Genomic DNA, 26,354 nt, shown 5'->3' on the forward strand with positions numbered 1-26,354 from the left:
TTGCCCATAATAGTGATTCCATCTCCGCATGAAGAGGTGAAAGACTAGCCCAAACATTCCTCGCCCCTAACAGCCCATAAAATCCTTCTGGAGAAAATATCATTCTCTTTCCAGGAACCATCTGTGAAACACCATCTTCCTGGAATTGACGGTAGAGTCGTAACCTCTATGTGTTGTAGATTCCTTTGTTCATTCAACATCTGTGCCTCATAGGGCCGTCTCAAATTTTGTTTGGACCCTGTTCAAAAAATATTAACGTTATATTTAAAATATAATAAAATTGTTTAATAAATTAATAATTTTATTTATATATGTTTAACATTTTTTATAAATTATAAATTAGTGAGTACTATATCTAATTTTTGAAAATTTAGACCATAATTTATGCATATATTGTTGAAAAATTCTAAAAAAAATTTTAAAAATATTCGGACCCTGTTCGACCGCTCCAGTTGCACGTGCTGTTAGACGGCCCTCAGCTCAAAGTATTGATTCTGTTTCTGCCAAATTAAGCTTGTCCCTAGGATCAATGTCCAGATTACTAAAAACTTTATTATTCATTCCTTTCCAAATATACCGTAGTATCCATGCAAACTGATGATCATCCATTTGCGGAAAAACTCTCCAGAAGAGATGATCCATGTTTGTGAAAGGCGAGTTTGTTGGAAAAATAGCTGGATTTGATGGTATCTTTGAAAAAGGCCAAACATGAAGTGCTGGAAGATATTCAAAAAACACATGGTTTATAGATTCCTCATCCACACCTTTCACAACGTATATCCTCATGTATCCCTCTCGCTTGCAGATTCTTCTTGACTGTTATACATCCCGTCACTAATTGCCATAGAAAATATTTTATCTTTGGTGGGCACCATATTTTCCAGCAGAACGCTTTCAATATATCAACTGTGGATCCAAACATTAATGGTGGTTTGTCCCTGTCTGAGTAAACCCGTTCTACATGATATCTTGATTTAACCGTATATTTTCCATTGTTTGTGAAATGTCATTCATCCCTATCTACCATTCGAGTTCTGCTCAGTGGTATTCTTTCTATAACTTTTACATCATGTGGGTCCACCAAAACCCGAAGTACCTGCGAATTCTAAGTTCACGAAGTATAATCAATAAAAAAATCCACTATAAGATCTGGGTAATAATCATGTTGGTTTTAACACTTTTAACCTTTAAAATTACATTTATAGCATAAAAACATTTAACCTAAGTTACTTGTTCATCAAATAAAAAGTTGGCATGTACAAAAGCGATAAGGTGTCAGTTTTCTTTCCAAAAAATAATTACATAATAAATAAAATAAAATAAAAAATAAAGAAAAATTCAGAAATTGCAGAAAAATCAGAAAACTAAACAAAAAAATCTCGATAAAAAAACAAAAACAAATCAGTAAATTAAATAAAAATTCAGAAAATTACTTAAAAATTAAGAAATAAAATTAAATTAAATTAAAACACATCAAATTAAACAAGAATTATTTAAAACTAAGAAATTCATAAAAAATAGAAAATTCAAAATTCAAAATTCAAAATTCAAAATGTCTTTTAAACAAAAATAAAAATATTTCTAAAAAATTACAAGATTTTTTTTAAACTAACATATCATCGATGACAATAAAAGTTTTAAACATATCACTGTTGATGATGATGGTTTCTCACATAACTATTAACAATAACAGTTTTTGACATATCTTCAATGATAATTTTGACATCACCGTTGAAAATGACGGTAGATATGTCAATAACGAAATATAATCATGTAACCTTGTAATTTTAAAAAATCGTGTGATTTTTTTTCAAAAAGAAAAGATATTTTGAATTTTTGAAATTTTGTGAAATTTCAGGATTTTAAATTTTCTTCAATTTTCTGTATTTAATTTTCTGAATTTTCATTTAACTTACTGAAATTTTTTATTTTTCTGATTTTTTCTTTAAATTCTGAATTTTGTTTATTTTATTAATTAAATAATTATTTTTTTGGAAGAAAACGACACTTCATCATTTTTACTTATACAACATGTCAAATTTTTACTTGATGAAATTAATTTAGGTTGAAGGTTTTTATGATACAAATGTCACTTCTAATCTATTAAAAGAGGAGTACAAAATTAAATTAACCCTTAAACTTGCACAATATTTACAATAGAATACCATTGCAATATTTAATAAACCTAAAAATAGATATTCTTTGTCTTTCCTGTTTTATTAATTTATTTTCTTAAATTTATTTTTTAACTAAAAACATGGCAACAATAATTTATGCAAATCTAAACAATAAGGAATATCAAAACATGAATCAATTGAGACAATTTTTTCACGAAAAAGATGATTAATTAGTTTGTACTTTCATAATCATATCATGAATCAGTTGTAATTTGCAATCCAATTTTTATATATATTTATACTATAGTGTAAAAACAAAAAATATGACGTAATAAGTGAAAAAATCATTTAAACCACACGAGATCAACATATGAACAATAAGAAAACATATACAAACATCATCCATTTGTTCAATGAATATTATATCTTTGTTAAGCTCTTCATTTACTCAATATAATCAAAATATCTATTTTAATATATCTATATTATTAAAAGTGAAGTAAGTATTAGAATTTTTTTTTTCATTCTAATAACTACATGTGCTACCTAATTAAAAATTATTAATTAATTGACAACAAATCATTTATTTTGTTAGATTTTTTGCTATCCAAACTTTAAACTTAATTTATTAACTACAAATCATTTATTTTGTTAAGTTTTTTTCTAACCAAACGTACGAAACTTACGATTATTTTCTAACCAGATTATTCTGTAACCAAATTTTACAATAAAACTAAACAAATTTATTTAAAATGTATCTACAAACTTTAAATGTTATAGATATATTCATATATATCATTATTTTATTTCACATGCAAAATATAAACTATAGATTTTTATTAAAATATATAAAGTTATTTTTAAAATAGATATTAAATAATTTGATGATTAATACAATTCACACATATAAATTTGAATTATAAGAATACAACAAATAAATTTCAATTTAATATTTTGTCAAAAAGGAAAATAAAAGTGAAATTTATTTGGCATATAAAAAAAATTAGAGACATATATATATATCTATGTTATTAAAACATGATACATTTAATTTTGAAAATATAGATTTATTAATATATATAAACATAATAATTGGTACTCTAATTTAGAAATAAATACATCAAAATGGTTACTATAGTCAAAAAATAAATCGACAAATATATTATATAATATATTTTTAATTTGTTTTGTATTCTATCATAATATGAGAAATCAACAAATTACACACAATAAAAATAGTCCATTTATCACAATTACATATCGAATAAATACCCATATGAATGTATGTTTGTACAACTATTATATTTTGTATTGTAAAAAAAATTATATATCTTTTTTATTAAATTAAATATCCGTGCGGATGCACGGGTCAAACTCTAGTTAAAGTTAAAAGTGCTAGCTACAAAAATTAAGAGTTTAAAGTGTTAGTGTGACAATTTCAAGATTTTTATGCGATTTTCCTTTTATAAAAATACATATTAATTAGTATTTGTACAATTATATTTGTTCTTTCCGATTGATTCTTTTTTAGCATATTTTGTTCTTTCAAGATCCACAAAATATACTGTAAAATTCATATGATTCAATAATACTATATGTTAAGTAATATTATAAATGGCAAATCTCCAAAATACCACCTTTCTAAGTTTATATCACAAAAATAGCACTCAAACACTAAAATGACCAAAATAGCATTTTATCTTTTGAAAAATTTAAATTTTTTTATTTTTCAAAATTTGAAATCTTATCCCCAAAACCTTACTTTTCAACTCTAAACCCTAAAACCTAAACTCTAAACCCTAAATTCTAAACCCTAAACTCCACCCCTTGAGTGCTATTTTTGTGACTTTTGGCCTTGAGTGCTAGTTTGTGAACAAAAACTTGATTTAGTGCTATTTTGGTCTTTTTCTCTATTATAAATCACTAAAAAGTTAATAATAGGTGGTTTTGAAAAATAAAAAAAGTTACCAATCCTCACAATTTTAAATGGGCAATTGTCAATAATAGCACCTTTTGAAGTTTATGTCTCAAAAATAGCACTAGAAAGAGAAAGTCACAAAAATGACATTCATTAAAGGGTAAAATATCCCTAATACCATTGGTTTAAAATTAAATAAACAAACAAAAATAAATAAAAATAAATAAAATAAAAGAAATAAAAATAAAATAAAAATAAAAATTTTTTTATAGTTTCAGATTATATGTTTTCAGATTCGAAATGTTTATAATTTTTTTTTTGAAATTTTTTTTTTAATTTTCTTTTTATAATTTAAAAATACTTTTTGAAACTATTTTTAAAATTTTTATTTTTTATTTTAGTATTTATTTTTAATAAAATTTTAAACCCTAATTCCAAAACCCCACCCCTTAACTCTAAACCCTAAGGTTAAGATTAATTAACCCAAGGGGTATAAGTGTATATTTACCTCTTTAATAAAACCTATTTTTGTGACTTTGAACCTTGAATGCTACTTTGAGAACAAAAACTTGGTTTGGTGCTATCATAGTCTTTTTCTCATTTTAAATCCTACCAATAACCCAACTAAAACTCCAGCTCATTATCAAAATTAAGAGCAAAAAGGTAGGGCCTACTTGTGGCCAATGAATAAGATAGTTAGGCCTATGAAAGCCCATTTTAAAACGACGGGTTTGGGATCCATCTAACTTGTTGTTCAAGTAGTGAACTTGTACAAAGCATCTCAGTTTCTTCGATTCGCCGATCAATCAATCAGCTGCTATGATTATCTAATCTCAACAAGTTCTTCCTTGATTACACTCCCTTTCTTTTGTTCCCGAGTTCTTACATTCATCCAGATCTGTTAATTTTTCTAAGGTTTTGATTCTGTTGGTGATAACTGATAAGGTTTTACAGATCGAAGAAGAAGATGTTTCTCACAAGGTCTGTCTTGTCTATCTTCTGGGTTTACTTAAAGTTTCTTCCTTTTTTATGTTTCAATTGTTGGGTTTTTGCTTATGGTGATTTGTGATGTTGTTGTTGTTGTCGGAAGGACCGAGTACGACAGAGGAGTCAACACTTTTTCTCCTGAAGGAAGGCTATTCCAAGTCGAGTATGCCATTGAAGCTATCAAGGTAGCTCATTGATAAATAGGAGAGCCTATAAAAGTTTGAAGAAATGTGTTTTCTTTGGCTGCTTTTAGACCATTGCTCGCTGTAGTTGGGGATTTTCAGTTGTGTTCGTATTATATTTCTTGAGTCTCTCTCATGAGTGTGGAACTCCTGCAGCTTGGTTCTACTGCAATTGGAGTAAAGACTAAGGAGGGAGTTGTGCTTGCTGTCGAGAAGCGTATCACCTCCCCTTTGCTGGTTTGCCTTCTTACATTCTCAATATTTTTATTTAACAAATTGAATCTGGAGAGTGGATGGCTAGTTTGTTACTTATGGTGTTAAACTACTAAATTTGAAATGTTCAGGAGCCGAGCAGTGTGGAGAAGATTATGGAAATTGATGACCATATTGGCTGTGCCATGAGCGGCTTAATTGCTGATGCGCGTACTCTTGTTGAGCATGCAAGAGTTGAAACTCAAGTGAGGTTTCTCTTTCTTTCTTTTTTTATTCTTCCTTTAAACGTTACAAGACCTTTTACGTTATTGACTGCTTGAGTTTTCTGATGTACAGAACCACAGATTCTCGTATGGTGAGCCAATGACTGTAGAGTCCACCACGCAAGCGCTGTGTGATCTGGCTTTACGGTTTGGTGAAGGAGATGAAGAATCAATGGTAATAACTTGATACTCAAACTGTAGTCTCTAGTTTCTTTCACACGTCTCTTGGGTTAGACCGATATATAATCCTTATTTCAACATTACATGAGTACTGACATCCATGTTATTACAGTCTCGGCCATTTGGAGTCTCTCTTCTCATTGCTGGTCATGATGAAAACGGACCGAGCTTGTAAGTATTTAATTCACTAATGCTTTCTCTTCACTTGTTGGTAAGTCAGTTGATCACATTTGTCAAACGACTTGGGCTTGATACAGGTACTACACGGACCCGTCTGGAACGTTCTGGCAGTGCAATGCAAAGGCGATTGGTTCAGGCTCAGAAGGAGCTGATAGTTCTCTTCAAGAGCAATTCAACAAAGTAACTTGAGAATTCTATACAGTAATTAATTCCCCAATCTAATTGTTACACAATAACTTTAGCTTTTTTTTTTAATCTTTGTTGCAGGATCTGTCGCTCAGTGAAGCTGAGACGATCGCTGTATCTATCCTCAAGCAAGTTATGGAAGAAAAGGTATAAACTTTTCAATCCAGAACTTTTTACACAGTTTACCAAAGTTTTTGATCCCATCTAATAAATGGGTCTGGTCTGTGTTTAGGTGACTCCAAATAATGTGGACATTGCCAAGGTAGCTCCAGCGTACCATCTCTACACTCCACAAGAAGTTGAAGCAGTCATCAGTCGTCTTTGAGGAAGATGCTTTGCGTCTACTTCGAATATTGACACCAAGTGGCTTTCTTTCATTTTGTCTGTTAGAGACTGATGTTTAATGAGACAAGTTTAGTCTCTTGTGTAAGAGAATCTTTTATCTCCCATGTCATTCTATAACCTCTCGGATGGATTTGTGGCTCAAATTTTTCCATCTTTAGCACTTGTTTTGGAAATTCGGATTCAGAAGGGGTTTTACACATCACTAAAACCGATCGCATATCAAAGTAAATTTAAAACTAAATTATATAAAACTCGGAAAAATATAAATGCATATATATAAAATGAATTCAAAAACCTTACCAGCATCCGAATAAATATCCAAACAACCAAACGTATAATTTAGTAAATTCTCGGATTATAAAACTTCAACTATTATCTCATATCACAAAGTACAACTCAGTTGGACAAAATACAGACCATACAACCGTGTCAAACAAATTTAAAAAGTAGATCGAAACCGGATGTTCTCACATATAAAACAAAATCTATAAAATCCAAGTAATCAATCATAATCTCACTAAAATCAAGATAGCTGATGGGTCACTCCCGTGGCCGGTATCCAATCACCGCCATGTAAAAGCGTTGCCACCGTAAACTTAGCTGCCTCATCCGCCGTCATAACCGCTTTATACCCAGCCCATTTAACTCTCATTGCCACATCCGAACCAGGACCCGTATTCTTGTACTCACCGTACACAATACTCGCCGGCGGATCAACGCCGTTAACCCACGACATCCACCCGGTAGCTTTAACCACCGGTCCAATCTCCGTCTCCATAATCACCGTCGTGGAAAAATCCTTCCACGGCCGGCCAAGATACGTCGGAGCGGTCACATTCCCGTTGGCGGAGATAGTGCATCGCTGGATCGACATGCCTGAGTTCTGGTTCGGGTCTTTCTTCCCCTGAGCCGTTATGGTGTTGAACTGGTTCCCGAGAGGCTGACGTGGCATGATCTTGCAGTCTTGGAAAACCACGGCGGCGCTTCCGAAGATGAAGTCGATGGTGCCGGTGACGTCGCAGTTGCGGTAGAACTGGCGGTTGGAGTGAGGGTAGAGCGTGTCTTGGAAACCGTCGAAGGAGCATTGGTAATAAACGGAGAAGTCGGAGCCTGATCGGAACGCCACCGCCTGGTGTTTCGCTGCTCCGGAGGTGTTTATGATCGCGATGTCCTTCATTATAAATCCTTTGCCTTGTATAGCTACAAGTAAAAAAAAAAACCAAAAATAAACCAAAACGCCACCGTTTCATAACGAATGTCTTAATAAAGAAGGATAACTTAACTTACCAAACGTCGCCGTTTCATAAGTCGGAGTCCCGTCGATGAAGTTCTTCCCGCCGGCGATAATAGTTTTATCTTTCCCGTCGCCGTAGATCATAACATTCCACTTACCCTTATCCATCACCACATTCTCAACGTACCTCCCAGCTTTCACATAGATCACAAACATCTTCAAGCTCTTCTTCGGCACCATCGCCACCGCTTCGTTCACCGTAGTCACATCTCCGCTTCCATCAGCCGCCACCGTCACATCAGGCTTCAGACCCTCCGTCTGTAACAGCCTCCGCCGCGCCCACTCCGGGGGCTGCTGACTCATCAAGAGCCGTCTCCTTCCGTGAATCGGAATCCCGAAGTCGCTTATCGCGGCGAGGATCTTCGACACGATGGCCAGGCTGTTGCTCGCGAACTCGGTGGAGCTGCTCATCGCGGATTTGAGCTGCTTCGTGATCGTCGAGTTCGCGTACTCCGTATTGTTCGTAGCTAACTCGTCTATCGCGTCGAAACACGTCTCGTGATCCGTCACGGTTGCGCTAAGCCAAGTCTTGAGATCGTTGATTCTCGATGAGTTTAGAGTCTTCTTGCTCCCGTCTTCAGACGCGTCCATTGACGAAACGGTGTCGTTGAGCCGATCTAACGCGTCTTCGATCAGATTCCCACATACCCTTAGCGCGGATTTGATCCTCTCGTCCTCCGTCTCCGTCGATAGCTTCTCCGGTAAATCGGAAATCCCATCGAGCTCGTCGATGATTACCTTCAAAGAGAGCTTAAACAGAACCTCTGGATCTGTTGTGTTGGAAGATGGAAGCTTTGAGATACTGTTGAAGCAAGATTCGGGGTAACGTGTCACGCTGCAAATGGTTTTAAGCGATGTGGATGGTGTTAACTCGGGAGGTGAGCTCGGTGTTGGCTCGGTTGAGTTCTTGTTTTTGTTGTGGACCACGGTGCCGACCACGGCGCCGATTATCACCGCGACGAGGATTACGCCGGAGACGGTTAGGAGAATCAGACGTTTTCTTGTCTTCTTCTTTAACGCTAGATCTTGAGCTTCGTCTACTTTTCCATATCCTTTGAAGGATGTCACTGAATCCATAATCTTCTATAAGTGGCCTAAAGCAAGCTCCTTTTTTTGGTTTCTGGGTTCTTAGAGCAACATTATAGGTGGGACTTGATTTTTTGGCCCTTAGAATATTTTAAGGTTATTTGTGAGTTAAGGTCATATTTAGGGATTTTCCCTTAGAAATTAGATTATTGGTGGGACTTATGAAAGTCCCTTAGTGAATTAATTTTTTTTTATTAATTGAAGACAAATTATCGAATAACTTATGACATTATAAAGAAAAGTTGAAAATTAAAATACGTAGAACATGAAAATTAAAATACAAAGGAGTGGAAAAAAATTACAAAATGCATAAATAAAATAAGAGAAACATTTTATTTAAATCATAGAAAACAAAAACACATTATATGTAATTTGGAAGATGTCCAAATTTATCCCATATATGTTCAATCAAATCTTCTTTTAATTGTTGATGGATATGTGGATCCCGAACTTCTTTACGACGAGCAATTATATTGCCGGGTTTTTTAGCCTTTTTGACGGTAAAAGTAAAATCGTCATCTTGAAATTCTTCAAGAGTATCTGAATTCCGTTCATCTTGGACAATCATATTATGGAGTATGAGACATGCTCGCATAATATTCGATATTTTGTTTTTATCCCATAGATTAGAAGGATTTCTAACAACGGCGAACCTAGCTTGGAGGACCCCAAAGGCCCGCTCGACATCTTTTCGAACGGATTCTTGACGCGTAGCAAATAAAGAATTTTTTGCACCCTGTGGCAGTCGTATAGACTGAATAAAAGTCGCCCATTTTGGATAGATACCATCTGTCAGATAATACGCCAAATTGTATTCCCTTCCGTTGACATAGTAGTTTACTTGGGGAGCTTTCCCGTTAATAATTTCATCAAAAACAGGTGATCTATCCAGAATATTAAGATCGTTCAAAGTACCTGGAGCGCCAAAGAAAGCGTGCCATATCCAGAGGTCATATGAAGCAACGGCCTCCAACACAATTGTTGGTTTTCCGGTTCCTCGTGAATACATTCCTTTCCAGGCAGTGGGGCAATTCTTCCACTCCCAATGCATACAGTCGATGCTTCCAATCATTCCGGGAAATCCCCGTTCTTCACCCTCATGGAGTAGTCTCCGAAGATCCTCCACTGTGGGACGTCTGAGGTATTCATCGGCAAACAAGTGGATTATTCCGGCGGTAAATTCGTGCAAACATTTACGAGATGTTGTTTCAGCAAGTCGTATATATTCGTCTACGGGATCAGCTCCACCACCATACGCCAATTGACGAATTGCTGCGGTACATTTCTGGAGAGGCGATAAACCAGACCGTCCGGTTGCATCTTCTTTGGGTTTAAAATACTCAACTTCAGTAGAGAGACGATGCACAATATATAAGAACAATGACTTGTTCATTCGAAATCGTCGGCGGAACAAATTGTGAGGATATGTTGGAGTGTCGCTAAAATAATCATTCCAAAGGTTGTTGTGGCCTTCTTCCCGATTTCTCTCGATAAAAATACGTTTTTTTCGCTCTTTTGGTTCGGGAATAGCTTCGAGATCTTCAAATATATCATCAAATACGCCTTCAAATGCATTATCATCACCTCCTCTATGGTAATGATAATGGGAAGAAGATGCCATTTTTAAAAAGAAATTTAAAGGAATGAAACAAGGAGAAGTGGAAGTGTTTATGAAAAACGAAGTTATGAAAGAAAGAAGAAGATATGAATGTAAAGAGAAGTACAAGTGTTTATGAAAGAAGAAGTGTCTTATTTATAATTGGTCTTTAGTTCATCTCGTGACTCTCATCTCATCTTGTGACTTAAAGCTTTCTTTCCCGTGATACAAACAAACAATGGAAAGTACATGTTCTGATATAATTGTATATTTGAAATCAACGCAACCTGTTTCTGTGGCCATGCAAATCTATGCGTTAAAATGCAAAAAAACTACATAACAAAACACTTACACTATAAAGTCTGATACATTACAAGACATAATACGATTGAGAGAAGTCATAGTCAATACATCATATTACATAAAGTTCGAAGTCCATACATCATATTACATATAGTTCAATACATCACCATCTTCATTTACTTAACCATCAGCACAATTCCAAGTAAAACTGTCACCACAATCATTGCACTTACAAAGTACTCAAATCCCAGCCTAAGCTTGGATTGTTCCTTTCCTATATCACCCACCATTTTCTCAACTCTAACCAGTCGCTGGTCAGTCTCGATGTCACTGCAAAGTGAAAGATTGTCCACCTTTTCCTCTAGCTGAATCACATGTCGATCTCGGGCTCGCATCTCTTCCATCATGGCTTCATCCCACCATTTCCAAACATGGCACTCTCCATCGTCCACGTTCTCACATGTGTAGATTCGTCTACCTGTGGTGAACACACACGCAAGACTATGAAGAAGACAGTATATCAGGAGGTGATTACCCTTTACAAGACTAGACGAGATTTTACTTAACCTGGATCAGTCCGAGATGTTGCAAGGAGAGGCTTAGCACCGCAGTAACAAGTTTGTGGGATGCCAAACTCAACCTCTGGTTGAGGAGGATACTGAACCTGTGAACTAGCGTGTAAGCTTAACTCAGCTTGGTCACGTCGAATGAGATCTTCCATCTCGCTGAAGCTACCGTCCTCTGAGTTGCAAAATATATCGTCAGACTGCGAAGGCTGGCTGTAGCTGTGGAGTCCCATGTTTATGTCTACCTGCATAAACACATATTGATTATTAAATACTCGACGACATATAAGCAAAACACGCAAGTAATTATTAGATACACATAGTAATTTTTGTGGTTGCATACGACATATAAACAAGACCCGCAAGAGAAGACCAGAAAGAACATAAAAAAGACATTGTTATTATTAATAAGAGCCGCATGAACTACATTATAACAGAGAACTAAAACATGGATTTTAAAACAGAGACTTATAAGATTAGATCCTAATCTTTCAGAAATACTTGGCTAGCAACTTATTCTTCACAACCTCCTCCGCCTCACTTAATGGTTCTTTCCTCGCAAGGAGAGTGTCAAGTATAGCTAGCTTGGACAGTCTCTCCTGCGTAGCCAAATCCTCTTTCTTCATTTCCCATATGGTTGTATACTCAGCAACAGACTTGCCTTGAACAGTCGACCTTTTTTGTTTAGCCGCCTTGCAACCTTCAGGCCGGATTTCGTGATCAGGGACAGCGGCGCTTGTATCTGTCTCACCATCCTTCCTCTTTGAAGTGTGAGTGGCTTTAGGAGTGTTGAGGCTAAGCCATTTTTGTTCAAAGCGCAACACGCACCAAGCATGCTCAAGTGTAAACTTGCTTTGCTGATCTGAGTAGAAGATGTCGTGAGCCTTCTTTAGAACATCAGTGTCACTCTCACCACTCCCAATTTGTCTCTCTGCCGCGGAGTAAGCCCCACAGAACTTTGTAACTTGATCGTTTATTCTGTGCCATCTCTTCTTACAAGTAAGATCCCCTCTCTTTTCACCCTCCTGTTGCCCATGAGGACTTGCAGCATAATAATCTCCAACCCGTTTCCAGAAGGCCCCCAACTTCTGCTCATTTCCAACAACGGCATCCTTCGAAGTGTTAAGCCAAGCAGAGATTAGAACCGCGTCATCAGCTGTGCCCCATTTGCGTCTAGCATTACGGTCCACTGATGTGTCTACTGCCGTCTGTTCAGCTTGTTGTGAACTAAAGGGAGGGATCTCCGATTCTCCAAAGTTGACAGTTGAATGAAAACTTTCATATGGAAAGTTTTCATTCACACGACTTCCTTGTTGACTGTTAAGCAGTCCTACGTAACTAGAGGACTGACTTTGAAAATTTCTTGAACCCATACGACTTTTACAAGATAAATATTTGAGAGAGAGTTGTAGATTAGGAGATGGATAGAAGAGAGAAGGCAGGTGTGTATATTTAAGGGGATTGAGATGGGAGTTTAATATTAGCTGGTGAAGAGTATTAAGTTTCTACATAAAGACTAACCATAAACCATATATGTCTAATCTGAACTTATTACTAACCTATCTACGGTTTCAAGTAACGACGACAGTAGAACTAGTTTGTCTAGTTCAGTAAAGACGTAAAGAAGTGTGAGTCTACTAGAGTAAAGAGTGAAATTAAGGAGGTGTCACTCTAGTTGAGTAAAGAGTGAAGAGATGTAAACCATAATTCTAAGTTGTTTAAAATACTTCAAATTTTAACTGATAACAGACCAAATAATTCTATCAACCTATCCGATTTTGAAAGGTACAGAAGCTATACGAATTTTCAATAAAGCTATACGAATATTAATTATGAAACAACCATTACATCAAATATATACAGAAGACCCGAGCTTAGAAGCTATACGAATTATCGATCAATCTATACGAGTTTTCATTCACAGCCATTCAATCTTAAAGTTTTTGCAAGCATCAAAGAACCAACGAATCAATACATTTTTATATATCTATTCCGTTCACAACCACTTCAATCACAAGAGCGGAGCATATCAAACAACGAACGAGAAGAGCGAATCAAATCAATCATTTAATCAACAAACAACCAAACAACAAACAACCATTGAATCTACACACCCCTACTCGGTTTCTCAAAATTACAATGGAGGTTAGACACATACCTTCCCAAGTTTGGGTCGACTCTGAATCGATGTCCAAAGGAAACTGTTCGGAGGTGGACTGAATCGATGTCGGAGAGGAAACAGAGCGAAGAGAAACGGATCGAGGAGAAGCGGATTGAGGCGAATCAGATCGACAGCGGTGAATCGATTTCGCTTCAGTTTCGACAAAAGAGGAGAAACACACGGAATAGGTTTCATCGACTTCGTTTACATCTCCCTCTCCTGTGCTGCCACGTTGCTCACGGGACGCGTCAAAAAAGACCTTAATTAAGGCCCGGACCAAACAAAATCTTTTCTTTTTGATTTTCTTTTTAGCCCAAATAGTGTTCGGGACGGGCCAAGGGCCGCCCGATAATGTTGCTCTTACTACAAAGTTTATTTTTGTGTTCTGTTGTTGTTCTGTCAGAGGAACATGTGTTGTTTGTTGTCTTTTATAAAGAAGAGTGGAACCAAGCAAAAGTGTGAATATATTGAATGTGACTTCGCTAGCTCCATGGTGCTTTCTTGGTGTGTGCGCGTGTGTGACAGTTGATCTATTTGCATGTGGGAGATTCATGATTAAGTTTTAACTATTTAATTACGTAACTTTATTATAAACTATACTAATCTCCATTTACGCAACCTTTTTTGTCTATCCAATCAAGTGCAACAATACCATGTCTCTTCTAAACCCCATTCATAACGCATAATTAAAGTTCATATTAAAGTGTAATAACCCAAAATAAGTCAGAAGTCAAATCCCTTTATTTCGTAGTAGGACCAAAGGGAGGAACACATTCAAGTGACTACTGGTAAAATTTTCAAGTATACACATTGGAAAGAAGAATAATACAACATGAAAATGAATACAAACAAGAAGAAAACTGTATACAAAAAAGAAGATTATCTTGCAACATTGAAATGGCCATGTGCATGTCTAACAAGTGGTCCATCTAAATCTATTGAGGCCTTAAATCCGACAAGTGACAGCACCAAGATTGGGCTCCGAACACATGAGTCCTGGTTATATTATTTGATGAATCCGAACCAGTTAATCAATCCGGTATTATCCAGTTATGTAGGCTTTGAAACTATATCACTCCGGAGCTGTGTGTTAATTTTATTCCATTAATGGAGTTTATAAAGTTTGAATCTCGGTTTGGTTTGGTTTAAGTCGGTTTCATTCTACCCGGGTTTATAGGTTGAACCTTGCCTTGGTTCAGGAGAATGACATGAAAATTGATATTGATATGAGAAGATAAAACTAGGTATGCTAACTTTGCCATGGATTAACCTTATAAGAGTAACTTTATCAAATTCATAGTTTATTGATTAATAATGGAACATAAATTAATAATTCAAATGATAAAAATATCAAAGACTTAGCGAGAAAGGGAAACCGGTCGAACCTAACCAGCCTTCACCACCAATAAACTGACCAGCCGTATACTGCTGAGCCTCTGTTACATTTGTAATCACCTGATAACCCTTCCACTTTACTCTATTTGCAGTTCCAGACCCTGCTCCTCTATTCAAATACTCTCTATAAGTCAGAGTATCCAACGCAAAATCTCCACTCCACTCAAGCCATCCTTCGGGTCGGATCACGTCGGATATATCCGACTGCATTATCACTGTCCTTGAATATTGTTTCCAAGGACGGCCAAGATACGTCGAAAAACTTCCTTTCACGGCCATAAGATCCGACGTGGCACCAATCTTACAGTTCTGAATCACAATACCAGTGTTTTGGTTCGGGTCGGACCGGCCCTGAGCCGTGACCATGTTTTTCTGGTTGGAGTTCGGTCTGCGTGCGTTTATAACACAGTCTTGTAAAACCGCGGCTGCATTTCCGAAGATGAAATCAACGGTTCCAGCTATGTGACATTTGACAAAGAACTGACGGTTGGAGTGAACGTAAAGTGTGTCTTGATAAGCTAACATGTCACAGTTGTAGAAAGCCGAGAAGTCTGACCCGACCCGGAGAGCCACAGCTTGATGCTTTGACGGACCAGCCGTGTTTTGGAACGTGATATCACGCGCTAAGAATCTTTCACCAACGGCAGCTACATTCACGAGAAAACAAAACATAAATTAACGTGAAAATGTCTCTCATGTGATGTTACATGATACATATACCGAAAGTCCTCGAAAGTACTATTTTGGAATTTTATAAAATTATAAAAAAAACATTAAATTTGTTAAAAGTTTCATGATGAAGAATTTTAAAAAAGAAAAATGAATAATTGGAATATTAAAAAGTTAATGTTTTAGATTTTTCACATGTACTTACTAAACAAAATAAATATGCACTTTTTGTTTATTATTTCTGAGTATTCTTTTAATTAGTTTAATGTTTTATTATTTTTCTAATAAAAATTTACCACTTATATTTTCTAACTTAGTTATATTTTATTTTAAAATTAAATGTATTACTTTAAATTTAGAATAATTGATTTTAATAGAAAACAAAAACAGAAACATCAATTATTTAGATTCAGAGAGAGAGTACATACCAACTGTAGCTGAGTGGAAAGTGGTGCTTCCATCAACGACGTTTCTTTTTCCGGTGATAATAGTCTTTCCTCGACCATCTCCTAAAAACATTATATTCTTCTTCTTCTTCGACACTTCCACATTCTCTCTATAAACTCCTGCTTTTATATGTATCACATACCTCTTATTACTCTTCTCCGGCGCAGCTGCTACAGCCGCCGCAACCGTCGTAAAGTCACCGCTTCCATCAGCCGCCACCGTGGCGTCTGCATTAACCCCCGTTGACCCTTGAAGAAGCCTTCTGTCTCCGATGGATAACCAGTTTGGCCAGCCTTCTCCGTCTAAGTCGCCTGTAAGCTCCTCTTTGAGTTTGCGGTTGTTGGTGGAGCTGGACTTGTCTTTCAGCTCGAAGTTGGCTATGTCGGTTTCTGTCATGTTCTTGATCATTGCTAATGCGTTACTACACATGTGCTCCACATGTACCTGTTTTGGTCGGTTCATTGATAAGCTGTAACATTTTGTTTTTATTCGTTTGAAAGAAATGCTGTATATAAATGCATAATAAGTTCATACATTTACCTCTATTTAATTTTAAATATTTATTTAAACTTTATATTAAATTTGTGTACCTGCCCCTTCAATAAGGCCTTGCGAAGTTTCCGATCTGCTTTGTCGTAAGAGAAGCCGTCAAGGCAAGTCCCTTGGTTAGTAATGGCTGAGCTAATTAGGGTTTTCAGATCATCAGCATGTTTCCTCAGAGATTTTCCTTTAGGATACTGATCAAGATCCTCCAGCGCCACGTGAAGCTCATCTAACGTCTCATCAATAATCTCCAAACAATCATGAAGCGCTGTTACCTCACGCGCCGTCAAGCCTTTTCTTTTAGTGATAAGCTTCTTGACGGCGAAGTAATTGTGTTTCACGGCGTTTGTGGTTAGGTTCAGCGACGCTTCAATGACGTCCTTATCTGACGTCAACTTTTTCCCGGTGGCTGCCACGGCGGAGAAACAGAGCTCCGGGTAAAGGGTTGAGCTGCAAACGGACTTTAAAACGGCGTGTGATGTAGGAGTTAGCGTTGGGATTTTTTGGTTTTTGGTTTGGTTAGATTTTGTTACGGCGATTCCAACGACGGCGGAAAATAGCACCAAAGCTAAGACGGCGGAGGAGATAATAAGTTTCTTGTTGTTCTTGAAATCTGAGAACTTGGATATGAGATCTTTTATTGGTGCCATTTTTGTGTGGGAAATGTTGTTTGTGAGGAAGTAGAAGATGGTGGAAGAGGGTTTATATATTGAATTTTGAGATGAAATGGTTATATTTTTATTATTTTATTTTGAAATGTTGTTTTACTTGCTTGCTTTTTATGTATATTAAAATTTTAATTATTTGAGCTGATCATTTTCAATCTCCCTTAGGCCCACTTTTGATATCATACTATTATAAAATTAATGATCTCGTATAAAAGTTACAAATTATCTTGAATTCATATTTTTTACATTTAAAGTATAGATTTAATTAAATTTGCTTCTACTTGACTTGACCAGCCTCAATAGCTATTTAGTAATAAGGATCAAAACAGTTTACATAGGATGAGCTAACCTCACGTGATTGAGCACCTTTGCAAGGTGACGCGCACGGACATTTCTAGACTTCGGTATATAAGATATAGTGGTAAAAAAAATCGTTAGAGAGGGAAATTCGTTTTTGTTTATTCTGAGGATTTTGAATGTACTGTACTATTTTTTTCTCGATTCGTATGAACATGCGTTATTTTTATTTCCAAGGAGGAAGAAGCGACTACTCTTGTCCACGTTAACATAATAAATTTTCATAATTACTATATGAATAATATTTGAATGAAAGTGTCCATCTGTTTTTAGTTACACACACCGAAATCGACCTTTAATGAATTTATAACTATGAAATAGAATAATTTTTCTTTGTTTATTAGTAGTAATAATTAACTAAAATCAAATGTAAAATATATCCCTTCATCACATGCTGTTCCCGGAATTTATGCTAGGAAAACGAATATTTTAGATGTTATTGGTAACGACAAATGTTTCAAAACATGTCATTGGGGCTATATATTGATGTAACCTACATGCTTAAGTATCGTTAAGAAATAAACTACATACTTAAAGTACACGGTATGTAGCGACAACATTCAAAACAGAAAAAAATATGAAACAACAGGAATATTATTTTCTTGATTTTATAATAGGGTAATATTCCATTTTCATATTTAGCAGTGTTGTATAAAAAGCTTTTTTTGTTGTATAAAAAACTAGATGTCAGCATGTAGTAAAAACATTGTCTCCCTCTCCTCTGTCATGCCACCTAAAAAAAAAAAAGAAGAAGCATAATCGGTCCTTCAATAGATCTTCTAAAATGGTTCGTCTTTAGAGCTCCATGAAATCGTCCATTTTCGTAAAGTCGTTGAAGAAGTCATCATCTCTCGCCAGTGCTCCATGTGCTGATGCTGTAACCACCACCAAAGTGGTAAAAATGACAAAAACTAAAGCTAAGGAGGTTGTTAATCCCACCAGTTCTACTTTTTCTACGGATTTCGTAGTTGTTTCTCCTGTCTCCCCAATTCCGGTCTTATCGTTGGGTCTGACTGCAGTTATCACCAGTACGGTTGCTGATAACACTTCTACTCCCGCTATCATTGGTGAAGAGGTATCTACGGGAGTCATTCCTATAATCAATTCAGATGAGAGCTCACTGCGTCAGGATGTGCGCTCGAATGAAGCTGCTGGAGTAAAGAGGTATGCTAGTCTTCTTAAAGAGTGCAACTTTGGAAGAGATAGGCACGCCAGTAGAACATGTCTCGTGTGCTCCGTTTGTCCTCATCCCGGATGATAACATCGCAGCAGCCAAGGAAGAGTTTCGCGAGTTCATCTTTGCAAGATTTCCCGGTGATTGCCCTTCAATGGGACGAATTATTGGAGTAGTAAATTATATATGGGCTAAGACTGGTCCGAGAATCTTTGTACACAATGTTGGGCAAGGTGAATACCTTCTAAAAGTGACGAACGTCAAAACCAGGGAGATACTCTTGGGGAGGACGTGTTGGAACATTGTTGAATACCCGATGTTTGTGGCTCCATGGTCGCCTAAGTTTACTCACGAGGAGGGGCCTCTGACCAATGCAGTTGTGCCGGTTGAGCTTCGGGGAGTTCTGTATCTGTTATTCAACAAAGAAAACTTAAGTAGACTGGCCACCGCAGTGGGGAAAGCCGGTATCTCTTGCACCAGAAACTGAGCAGAAGGAAAATTTCCAGGTTGCGAAGTTGTATGTCATAGTTGACTTAACGAAGAAGCTCCTGACTAACATCATCTCTGGTTTCTCAAATGGAAGGGAAGTTGACATCTCAGTCTCCTATCCTTGGCTGCCGTTGAAATGTGAGTCTTGCGGCAAGTACGGTCGCTCTGCATTTACCTAGGGAGAGAAAGCGCTTTGCTAGTCCTGCAGATAAAGGTTCAAAATAGAGGCAGAAGTCGAGGCAAGGACGTAAGAAGTTTGTAAATCTCATTCCACCTATGAGTAACGTGGCCGGCAATGTGGTTGATAATGTGTCTGATAAAGAGAGTGGTAAAGATCTAGCAGCATATACACCTCCGGAGGAGGGGGAAATCGCTCAGGGAAGGTCTTTTGTCTGCTTGGCTGGCGGTGTGATTACCAGCTATTTCCATGGCGTAGTGCCAAATCACACATGAACTAAGTATGTTGGTGAAGATAAGGTGATTGTGGATAAGAGTACTGGTGGGCTTTATGCTGCAAGAGTGGAGCATGATGTGAATGTTGGAACCCAGACTTTTATGTGACAACCCATCCCGCTCACTCGGAATCCGGCTCACAGCCCTGCAGGGCACCGACCCCAATTCCTCCATTATGAGTTCTCTCTAACTCCATAATTAGGTTGTTGGTGAGTCTCGAACCCATGACCTCACCCTTTAACAACACTCCTCCAGGATGAGTTGTCAAAGGGTGAGGTCATGGGTTCGAGACTCACCAACAACCTAATTATGGAGTTAGAGAGAACTCATAATGGAGGGGTTGGGGTCGGTGCCCTGTATGGCTGTGAGCCGGATTCCGAGTGAGCGGGATGGGTTGTCACACTAGCATTGAATTTCATTATTTAATGTCCTTATAAGAGATTGTGTTGTAATGATTAAAATTCAATGCTAGTGTTGCAGTCGTGTTAATCTCGATTAATCTTGGTTATGTTGTTTACATTTAAAGAATTTATGTTAACATATAACAAATTCTTAATCTCTTGAAATAAACTATTCGCATAACCACATAATCAAGATCAATCTCGTAAAATACAATTGATCTAAAAAATTTATATACAAAAACATAACCAAGATTAACATAAGAATAACTGATAGGATCGAAACATTATAACAAATTTATCACTTACTAGTTTGCGCTTCACGCGGAATATTGTTTTATTGTTCTTAAATATTATTTTTTTATGATGTGATTATGTAGTCAGTATTTATTTGTGAAGAGCATTATTTGATATTTTTTTATGTTATGTAATAGTAGGTAATAAGTTAATATATTAAGTTTTTGTCTTTTTAACAATGTGTTGTTGTATGTATAATACTACTTGTTAGAGGTGAAGTGAGTTTCTGATGTAAAACATACTGAATTTCAATTACTTTGTCTTAGGCCTTTGTCGATTCTACGATTAACGGCGTCAAAATTGTATTTTAATTTTTCACATTTTTTAACATTATTCATTTAGGTGTTTTTTTGCACTACCTTCCATCTTTTGACCTTGAGCTATCACTATCTATATATTTCGTTTACCTCTCCTGTGTGCAGTGCTTCTCACAATCACTGAGAAAAGACTCACATTCTTGTTTTTCCTCACCTTCTTTTTCTGTGAGATTATTTGGTATTTGTTATTGATCATACATATTAATTTCATGTTGTGCTGTTTTTTCTTACGGCGTTGTATGTTATTTCGGTCAATATTGTTCCTTTTTCCTTAGGTTTTGGTTACAGTTAGAAACTACATCTCATTGGATTGAGTCAGAGTTTAGTTGTCATTGATGTTGTTTTCTTCGTCGCTGATTTGCCGTCAATAGTCTTTGCTCGTCTTGGTTTTTAAGACGGGATTTTGGTGATTTGATTTCTATGCTCTTTTTCATAGCTTGAAGATGGCTCCACGGTTTGTTGATTTCATTTTGTCTCTTTCTATCTTTATGTTCTCTCATCTCGTTGCACCTTTTATCGCTAATCATGTCTCTTGTGATTCTCTCTTTCGCCATATTTGCTACTCCAGGTTTGGAAAATGTTTTTTCTGTGTATGTTTTGTACGCTTGGAAGGTTATTTATGATCTTAAGCTTAAGCTTTGGTTTTTTGGTGGTTGGCTTCCATTCTCCCCTCCTCCTCCTCCCTCCATTCAGGTTGTTTATCTTCTTCTCATGCATCCCTTAGTGTAGGTGTGTAGAGTTAGTCTTTTGGAGGTTTGGTTTCTTCTATTTAGAGTTTTGTGGTTCTTCGCAAGCATGAGCGCATTGTATGTGATTGTTCACTTTGTGAGGTGTTTCTTATCTTTTATCTGGTGGTTATGCTTCTAATGCTTTAGCCATGCGTCTTTTTGTTTCGTGGTGACTTTGTTCTTCCGATGATTATTCTTTCTCTGATCAGCTGATGTGGCGACTGGTTCGCCAAAAAAAAGTAAAAAAATGTATGTTATTTAAATTTTTCAAAAATACATGTATTTTTTTGCATGGTCATATAAGTCGGGTATAAATTGAACATATCACGATATGTTAGGTATGAAATAACTGTTTTCACTCTTAGTGGCATCAAACTTCAGAGATCTTGCGTACCTTGATGAATCCTATAGCAGAATGGAGATATATTTTGATAGTAAAGAAATAAGTTTTTTTTTTTGCAGAGTCGGTCTTAAAATTTTGGAGATTATAAAAGGTTCAGTAATAAAATATTTTTTTTTCAAAAAATTGAGGGTTAATCTATGTAGTTTTTTCAAAAATATTTGGGACAGAGGGCCTGACTGGTTTAAACGTAGTGGTTGCGGTTGTGGGAGTTTGCGGATGCGGGCGGTTGCGGTTTCTAGCGGTTTTAAAAGATTTGTATGACTGGTACTGCGGTTAAAAATTAGTGCGTTTGCGGGAGACTTATGACTAGTTAACTACCAAATGTGGTAACGGTCAAATAATAAATAATAATATTTATATTTAATATACTTATAAAAATATCAAAAATCAAAAAATTATAATAAATATAAAATTTATATTTAGAAAGTTATAATTTTAATTTTTAAAAAATTTATTGAAATTATTTTTACTATAAAATTTTAGAATATTAATTAAAATATAATAGATATATTTTAGTATATTTATAATTTTAATTTTAAATTTTTTATTAAATATTTTTACTTTTGTATATATATTGGTTTTTTTAAGAAAACAATTTACCCTCCCGCAACCGCCCGCAACCACAAACGTTAACTGGAGCCAGCTTTTGAATTTATGAGGTTCGGAGCGGTTTGAAGTGGTTTAGAGCGATTTGAGTGATTGTTGCAAACCGCCAACAACTACTACCAACCGCAAAAGCTGCGTTTGCGGGTGGTAGCAGGAAAACCAGTCACCCTTAGAGTTGGGTTTTTTTCTTCCTTCTACAACTAATAAAATTCTGGATTTGGATGATTAAATTCATAAAGAATTAAAAAATCTAAAATTATTTGTATATATGATAGTAATTTAGATTAATTTTATTTATTTTTACAACAATCTAATTAAATTTATATTTAAGTACAAATTGTAATTAATTTTAAGTTTTTAAATAAAAATTAATATATATATATATATATTATTTTTTTTGTATAGCCCCAAACAACTCAGATCCGGCTGTGACCAGTGATCACGTATGGCAGAAAAGGATTTTAACAGAACATGATAATCGATAAAGAGCTTTTTAACAATAAAATTATTGGGAAAAGACCATGCGGGTTTTGCCTGTTGGACGCCCACATTTTGACTACGCCAGAAACATTCAGCTACGCCAAATCATTCGGTCAATTCTTTTTTCTTTTCTTTTTATCAGGGATTATATTATTAGACATACTATTTTATATATATAAACAAAAACTAACAAAAAACGTCCAAACAAACTATTTTACAAACCTTTTATGGTGTCTGGATTAAACACTGGCTGTACACGAGAATAACAACAACTTTTATCTCCTCTTTTCCCGCCCTTTTCCTATTAAATTGACTTGACTGAGTCTTCTTTTTTTGTGCACTTTATTTTAAATTATATTTGTTCAAATTCTTTTAACATATTAGTCGATAATTTTTAAATATATATTTCTTTCTTAGTATCATAATAAATAATGTTATTTTACTGATGCTTTAATTTATTTTAAAAAAATTATAAACAAAAATGTTATTATTATCTAACCAAACACAAGAATTTGTTGAGAAATTTTCTATGATAGCATTTTTGTTTATTTTCACAAAAATAGGACGCAAAAAAAAGGTCCAAAAAATATTTTATTAAAAGAAAAATAAATATTTATACTTTAAGGTTAAATGATCTAAACTTAGTGTTTAGAGTGTGTTTTTTTGCTCAATTTCAACTTTTCATTAACCAACAACGAGATTACAAATGAATTAGACCTCACACAAGATTTAACCGCAGAGACAATGGATTGATCTAGTATCACCTAGGAACACGTCTGTGGATCATACGCTACCTAATCAAACCCCATTGTACTCTTTCAACCACACGGGACGAATTCACTCCACGATCCGGAATGAATCGTCCCTTGAGCCACACCTACATTCTACCACTAAATAACAAGACTACAAAGCCATTACCCGCGCCAACTAAAACTTTCACAAGATGAAACACATTGTTTAGCACAGAGAAATTGGTGCCATAAGGTCAGCGTGAAGTACATGACCAATCGCCACAACACCGTAGAGGCGCATTTTCCATCTAACGAGAGCTAAGGTGGCCAAGAACTAAGGCTTTGTAGCCTTGTTAGGGATCAGTAGATTAACTTCAGGACCCGTAATCATCAGCATCAGGAATCCACGTGAGCTGCCAAAATATCCCAATGAAAGTCGGGTTGCGGTTTTGGCAGAACCACTATCTAGCACACTGAACATGACAACACGAAGCAGGCGCTACCGGATGAGGCTTTGAAACGATACTGCGAATGCATCACTTTGAAACATGAATAGTGCCAAGGCTCGCGAACTCCCTTGTTGACCAACCGATGAAGCTTGAACCTTTCATGTTCTATCTTTGACAATCGGAGAGCAGCTTCCCTCAGGTAGACTTTCCCGCCGGGATGGGTCGTCGATGGCCCAATCGGAGGTTATAGAAGAACGGTGTTTCATTCTGAACAAATAGAATTTAAAGTTAAGGGATGGAGTTTTGAGGGTGGAATTTCAAAATTTAAAACATAAAAATAAATATTAATATTTTTAAATAAAAATGGGTTATTTTGATTTTTTTTCTTTATGAAGCCTATTTTGGTAACAAAAACTTAAAAAATAGCTATTTGAAAAAAATTACCTATAACTGTTCGTAGAATATACTAAAAAGGAAAAAACAATGTTTAAAAGTTGAGAAAACCATAGAAATATTGATATACATTTTTCCTTTAGGGCTTCACTTAATATATATCGAGAAAAAAACTGAAAGTTTTATATTTTATAAATATGTGTGCTAGTTTTTAACTATATATAATATAACAGATAGGAAATATGTTTAAATTTTGCAAATTATATAACACTATTTATGCTAGTAGTAAGTTTTCATTTCTGACTATTTTTTCCTTGATTGTTAATTTACTAGAAAGTGATGTTGCGATTACTATATTTCTCAAAAAATGTTGTGATTATTATTGGTTGACAAAAAAAAGAAAGATGATCATTTTTTTCGCTGAGAGATTCTTGGTGGCCGGGTACATTGACAAATCATCCGTCGTAATTATTTCCGTGATGTGATGAAATTATTGAATATTTATTATACTTTTACATTATTTTCGTTGGTATAAAGGCTGTACGTGGAGTTTTATAATCGCCAACATCGCCGTAAATCGCGCTTCATTTATTTCAAATTCTAACTACTTAATAATTGTTCATTTAATACAAATGCCAATATCCCTTGTACACCCCATTAAAACATATTTGCACTTGCATAATATAATATCATAACCTCAAAGGGAATGTCTAATATATATGTAAAATTGTACTTTAACTAATATAAAAACAAGGGAAACGATTCCTCTATTCAGATATTGAAGAAGAATGTTCGTCAACGTACTGCTTATATAATAAAAAAAAATCTACGATATAATTAGATAAGAAAAATAACGAATGTAATACCGTGTTGGGAAAATAGCACATATTAATTTTCTGTATTAAAAAAGAAGGATTACAACATTTTATCTATGAAACATGTCATCATTAAAATGTTTCTTAAAATTTTTAGAAAAATATATTAATCCACTAAACATATATTATATACTTCTCATTAAACTAACTATTAAATTAATTAACAATTTACCATTATTTTTTTTTCCTTTTTTTACTAAATAAAGGCTACAAAATTACCAAAATGAATAAAATATATATTTGATAATTAACAATTTTAATAATAAATATTTGATAACAATTTACGTATCTTCCATTATTTTTAATATTATATTATTAAAATAAATTAAATAATCATATTAACTATATAATAAAATTTTAAATTTTTCGTATATGTTATCTTTTGAATTTTTAAAAATGGCTATAAACTACAAAAACTATTGAAAGTCTCACACTAGAAATTTTATGATTTATAGTTTAAAATTTTTGTTATAATACAATACAAATGATAAAAAATCATATGAGTAAAAATCACACTTAGTTGATATTCAAATTAATATATATAGGACATGTGACATGATATAATTATGGTTTAAGGGAAAAAATTACTCCCTCCGTATCACTTTAAGTGATGTTTAGGGATTTTAATTTTGTTTCATATTATGTGATGTTCTCATTATTCTAGATAAAATTTAATATCATTAAAAAGTTGTGACCAATTATAAAATATTGTATTTTATTTTTATTGGTTAAACTAATTTTATTTAATGTTACTTTTATGTAACCAAAATAAACTACATAAAATTTTGTATTTTCTTAATCTTTGTCTAAAAACTTTAAACACCAACTAAAATGATACAAAGGGAGTAGTATTTAGCAATTACTCCTTCCGTTTCATATTAAGTGCGTTGTAGAAAATTTTTTT

General features: G+C 35.0%; 4 protein-coding genes across 7 annotated transcripts; 1 reads left to right on the forward strand and 3 right to left on the reverse strand.

Annotated features, from left to right (window-relative positions):
• Positions 1-4,755: 4,755 nt before the first annotated feature.
• On the forward strand, positions 4,756-6,747 carry LOC103848506 (proteasome subunit alpha type-5-A). Its single transcript, XM_009125398.3, has 9 exons — positions 4,756-5,016; positions 5,126-5,207; positions 5,361-5,441; positions 5,549-5,662; positions 5,754-5,855; positions 5,973-6,031; positions 6,118-6,220; positions 6,308-6,373; positions 6,459-6,747. The coding sequence occupies exons 1-9, from the start codon at positions 5,003-5,005 to the stop codon at positions 6,549-6,551; spliced, it is 714 nt and encodes a 237-aa protein (XP_009123646.1). The 5' UTR covers positions 4,756-5,002; the 3' UTR covers positions 6,552-6,747.
• A 162-nt stretch (positions 6,748-6,909) lies between these two features.
• On the reverse strand, positions 6,910-14,036 carry LOC103848507 (pectinesterase 1). The gene is made up of 3 exons (XM_009125399.3): positions 13,943-14,036; positions 7,859-8,997; positions 6,910-7,771 (listed from the first exon to the last, which is right to left on the reverse strand). The coding sequence occupies exons 2-3, from the start codon at positions 8,940-8,942 to the stop codon at positions 7,095-7,097; spliced, it is 1,761 nt and encodes a 586-aa protein (XP_009123647.1). The 5' UTR covers positions 8,943-8,997; positions 13,943-14,036; the 3' UTR covers positions 6,910-7,094.
• LOC117133935 (glutathione S-transferase T3-like) lies at positions 9,161-13,927 on the reverse strand. 4 transcript variants are annotated; one of them, XM_033291132.1, is made up of 3 exons: positions 13,576-13,865; positions 12,066-12,529; positions 9,161-9,301 (listed from the first exon to the last, which is right to left on the reverse strand). In XM_033291132.1, the coding sequence occupies exons 1-3, from the start codon at positions 13,771-13,773 to the stop codon at positions 9,250-9,252; spliced, it is 714 nt and encodes a 237-aa protein (XP_033147023.1). In that variant the 5' UTR covers positions 13,774-13,865; the 3' UTR covers positions 9,161-9,249. The 4 variants fall into 4 exon arrangements, with proteins under 4 accessions (XP_033147023.1, XP_033147021.1, XP_033147020.1 ...); XM_033291129.1 differs by lacking the exons at positions 9,161-9,301; positions 12,066-12,529 and adding exons at positions 9,309-11,329; positions 11,419-11,662 and having other exon boundaries at positions 13,576-13,927; XM_033291131.1 differs by lacking the exons at positions 9,161-9,301; positions 12,066-12,529 and adding exons at positions 9,355-11,329; positions 11,419-11,662 and having other exon boundaries at positions 13,576-13,927.
• Positions 14,037-14,825: 789 nt separating the features above from the next.
• On the reverse strand, positions 14,826-19,931 carry LOC103848519 (pectinesterase 2). The gene is made up of 3 exons (XM_033291110.1): positions 16,680-19,931; positions 16,071-16,533; positions 14,826-15,620 (listed from the first exon to the last, which is right to left on the reverse strand). The coding sequence occupies exons 1-3, from the start codon at positions 17,280-17,282 to the stop codon at positions 14,929-14,931; spliced, it is 1,758 nt and encodes a 585-aa protein (XP_033147001.1). The 5' UTR covers positions 17,283-19,931; the 3' UTR covers positions 14,826-14,928.
• Positions 19,932-26,354: the final 6,423 nt, after the last annotated feature.

This window comes from Brassica rapa, chromosome A05, assembly GCF_000309985.2.
Source record: "Brassica rapa cultivar Chiifu-401-42 chromosome A05, CAAS_Brap_v3.01, whole genome shotgun sequence".
Classification (NCBI taxonomy): Eukaryota; Viridiplantae; Streptophyta; class Magnoliopsida; order Brassicales; family Brassicaceae; genus Brassica; species Brassica rapa.

What these genes read in the sequence shown, in the direction of transcription:
- LOC103848506 (XM_009125398.3), top strand. An exon ending in GTATCACCTCCCCTTTGCTG is followed by an intron (nt 5,442 to 5,548) that starts GTTTGCCTTCTT and finishes TGAAATGTTCAG; the next exon opens with GAGCCGAGCAGTGTGGAGAA. An exon ending in ATGCAAGAGTTGAAACTCAA is followed by an intron (nt 5,663 to 5,753) that starts GTGAGGTTTCTC and finishes TCTGATGTACAG; the next exon opens with AACCACAGATTCTCGTATGG.
- LOC103848519 (XM_033291110.1), bottom strand. Translation starts at nt 17,282, where the DNA reads ATGGCACCAATAAAAGATCTCATATCCAAGTTCTCAGATTTCAAGAAC. An exon ending in AGGCCTTATTGAAGGGGCAG is followed by an intron (nt 16,534 to 16,679) that starts GTACACAAATTT and finishes CGACCAAAACAG; the next exon opens with GTACATGTGGAGCACATGTG. An exon ending in TTTCCACTCAGCTACAGTTG is followed by an intron (nt 15,621 to 16,070) that starts GTATGTACTCTC and finishes TCGTGAATGTAG; the next exon opens with CTGCCGTTGGTGAAAGATTC.
- LOC103848507 (XM_009125399.3), bottom strand. Translation starts at nt 8,942, where the DNA reads ATGGATTCAGTGACATCCTTCAAAGGATATGGAAAAGTAGACGAAGCT. An exon ending in TTATGAAACGGCGACGTTTG is followed by an intron (nt 7,772 to 7,858) that starts GTAAGTTAAGTT and finishes TTTTACTTGTAG; the next exon opens with CTATACAAGGCAAAGGATTT.
- LOC117133935 (XM_033291129.1), bottom strand. Translation starts at nt 10,572, where the DNA reads ATGGCATCTTCTTCCCATTATCATTACCATAGAGGAGGTGATGATAAT.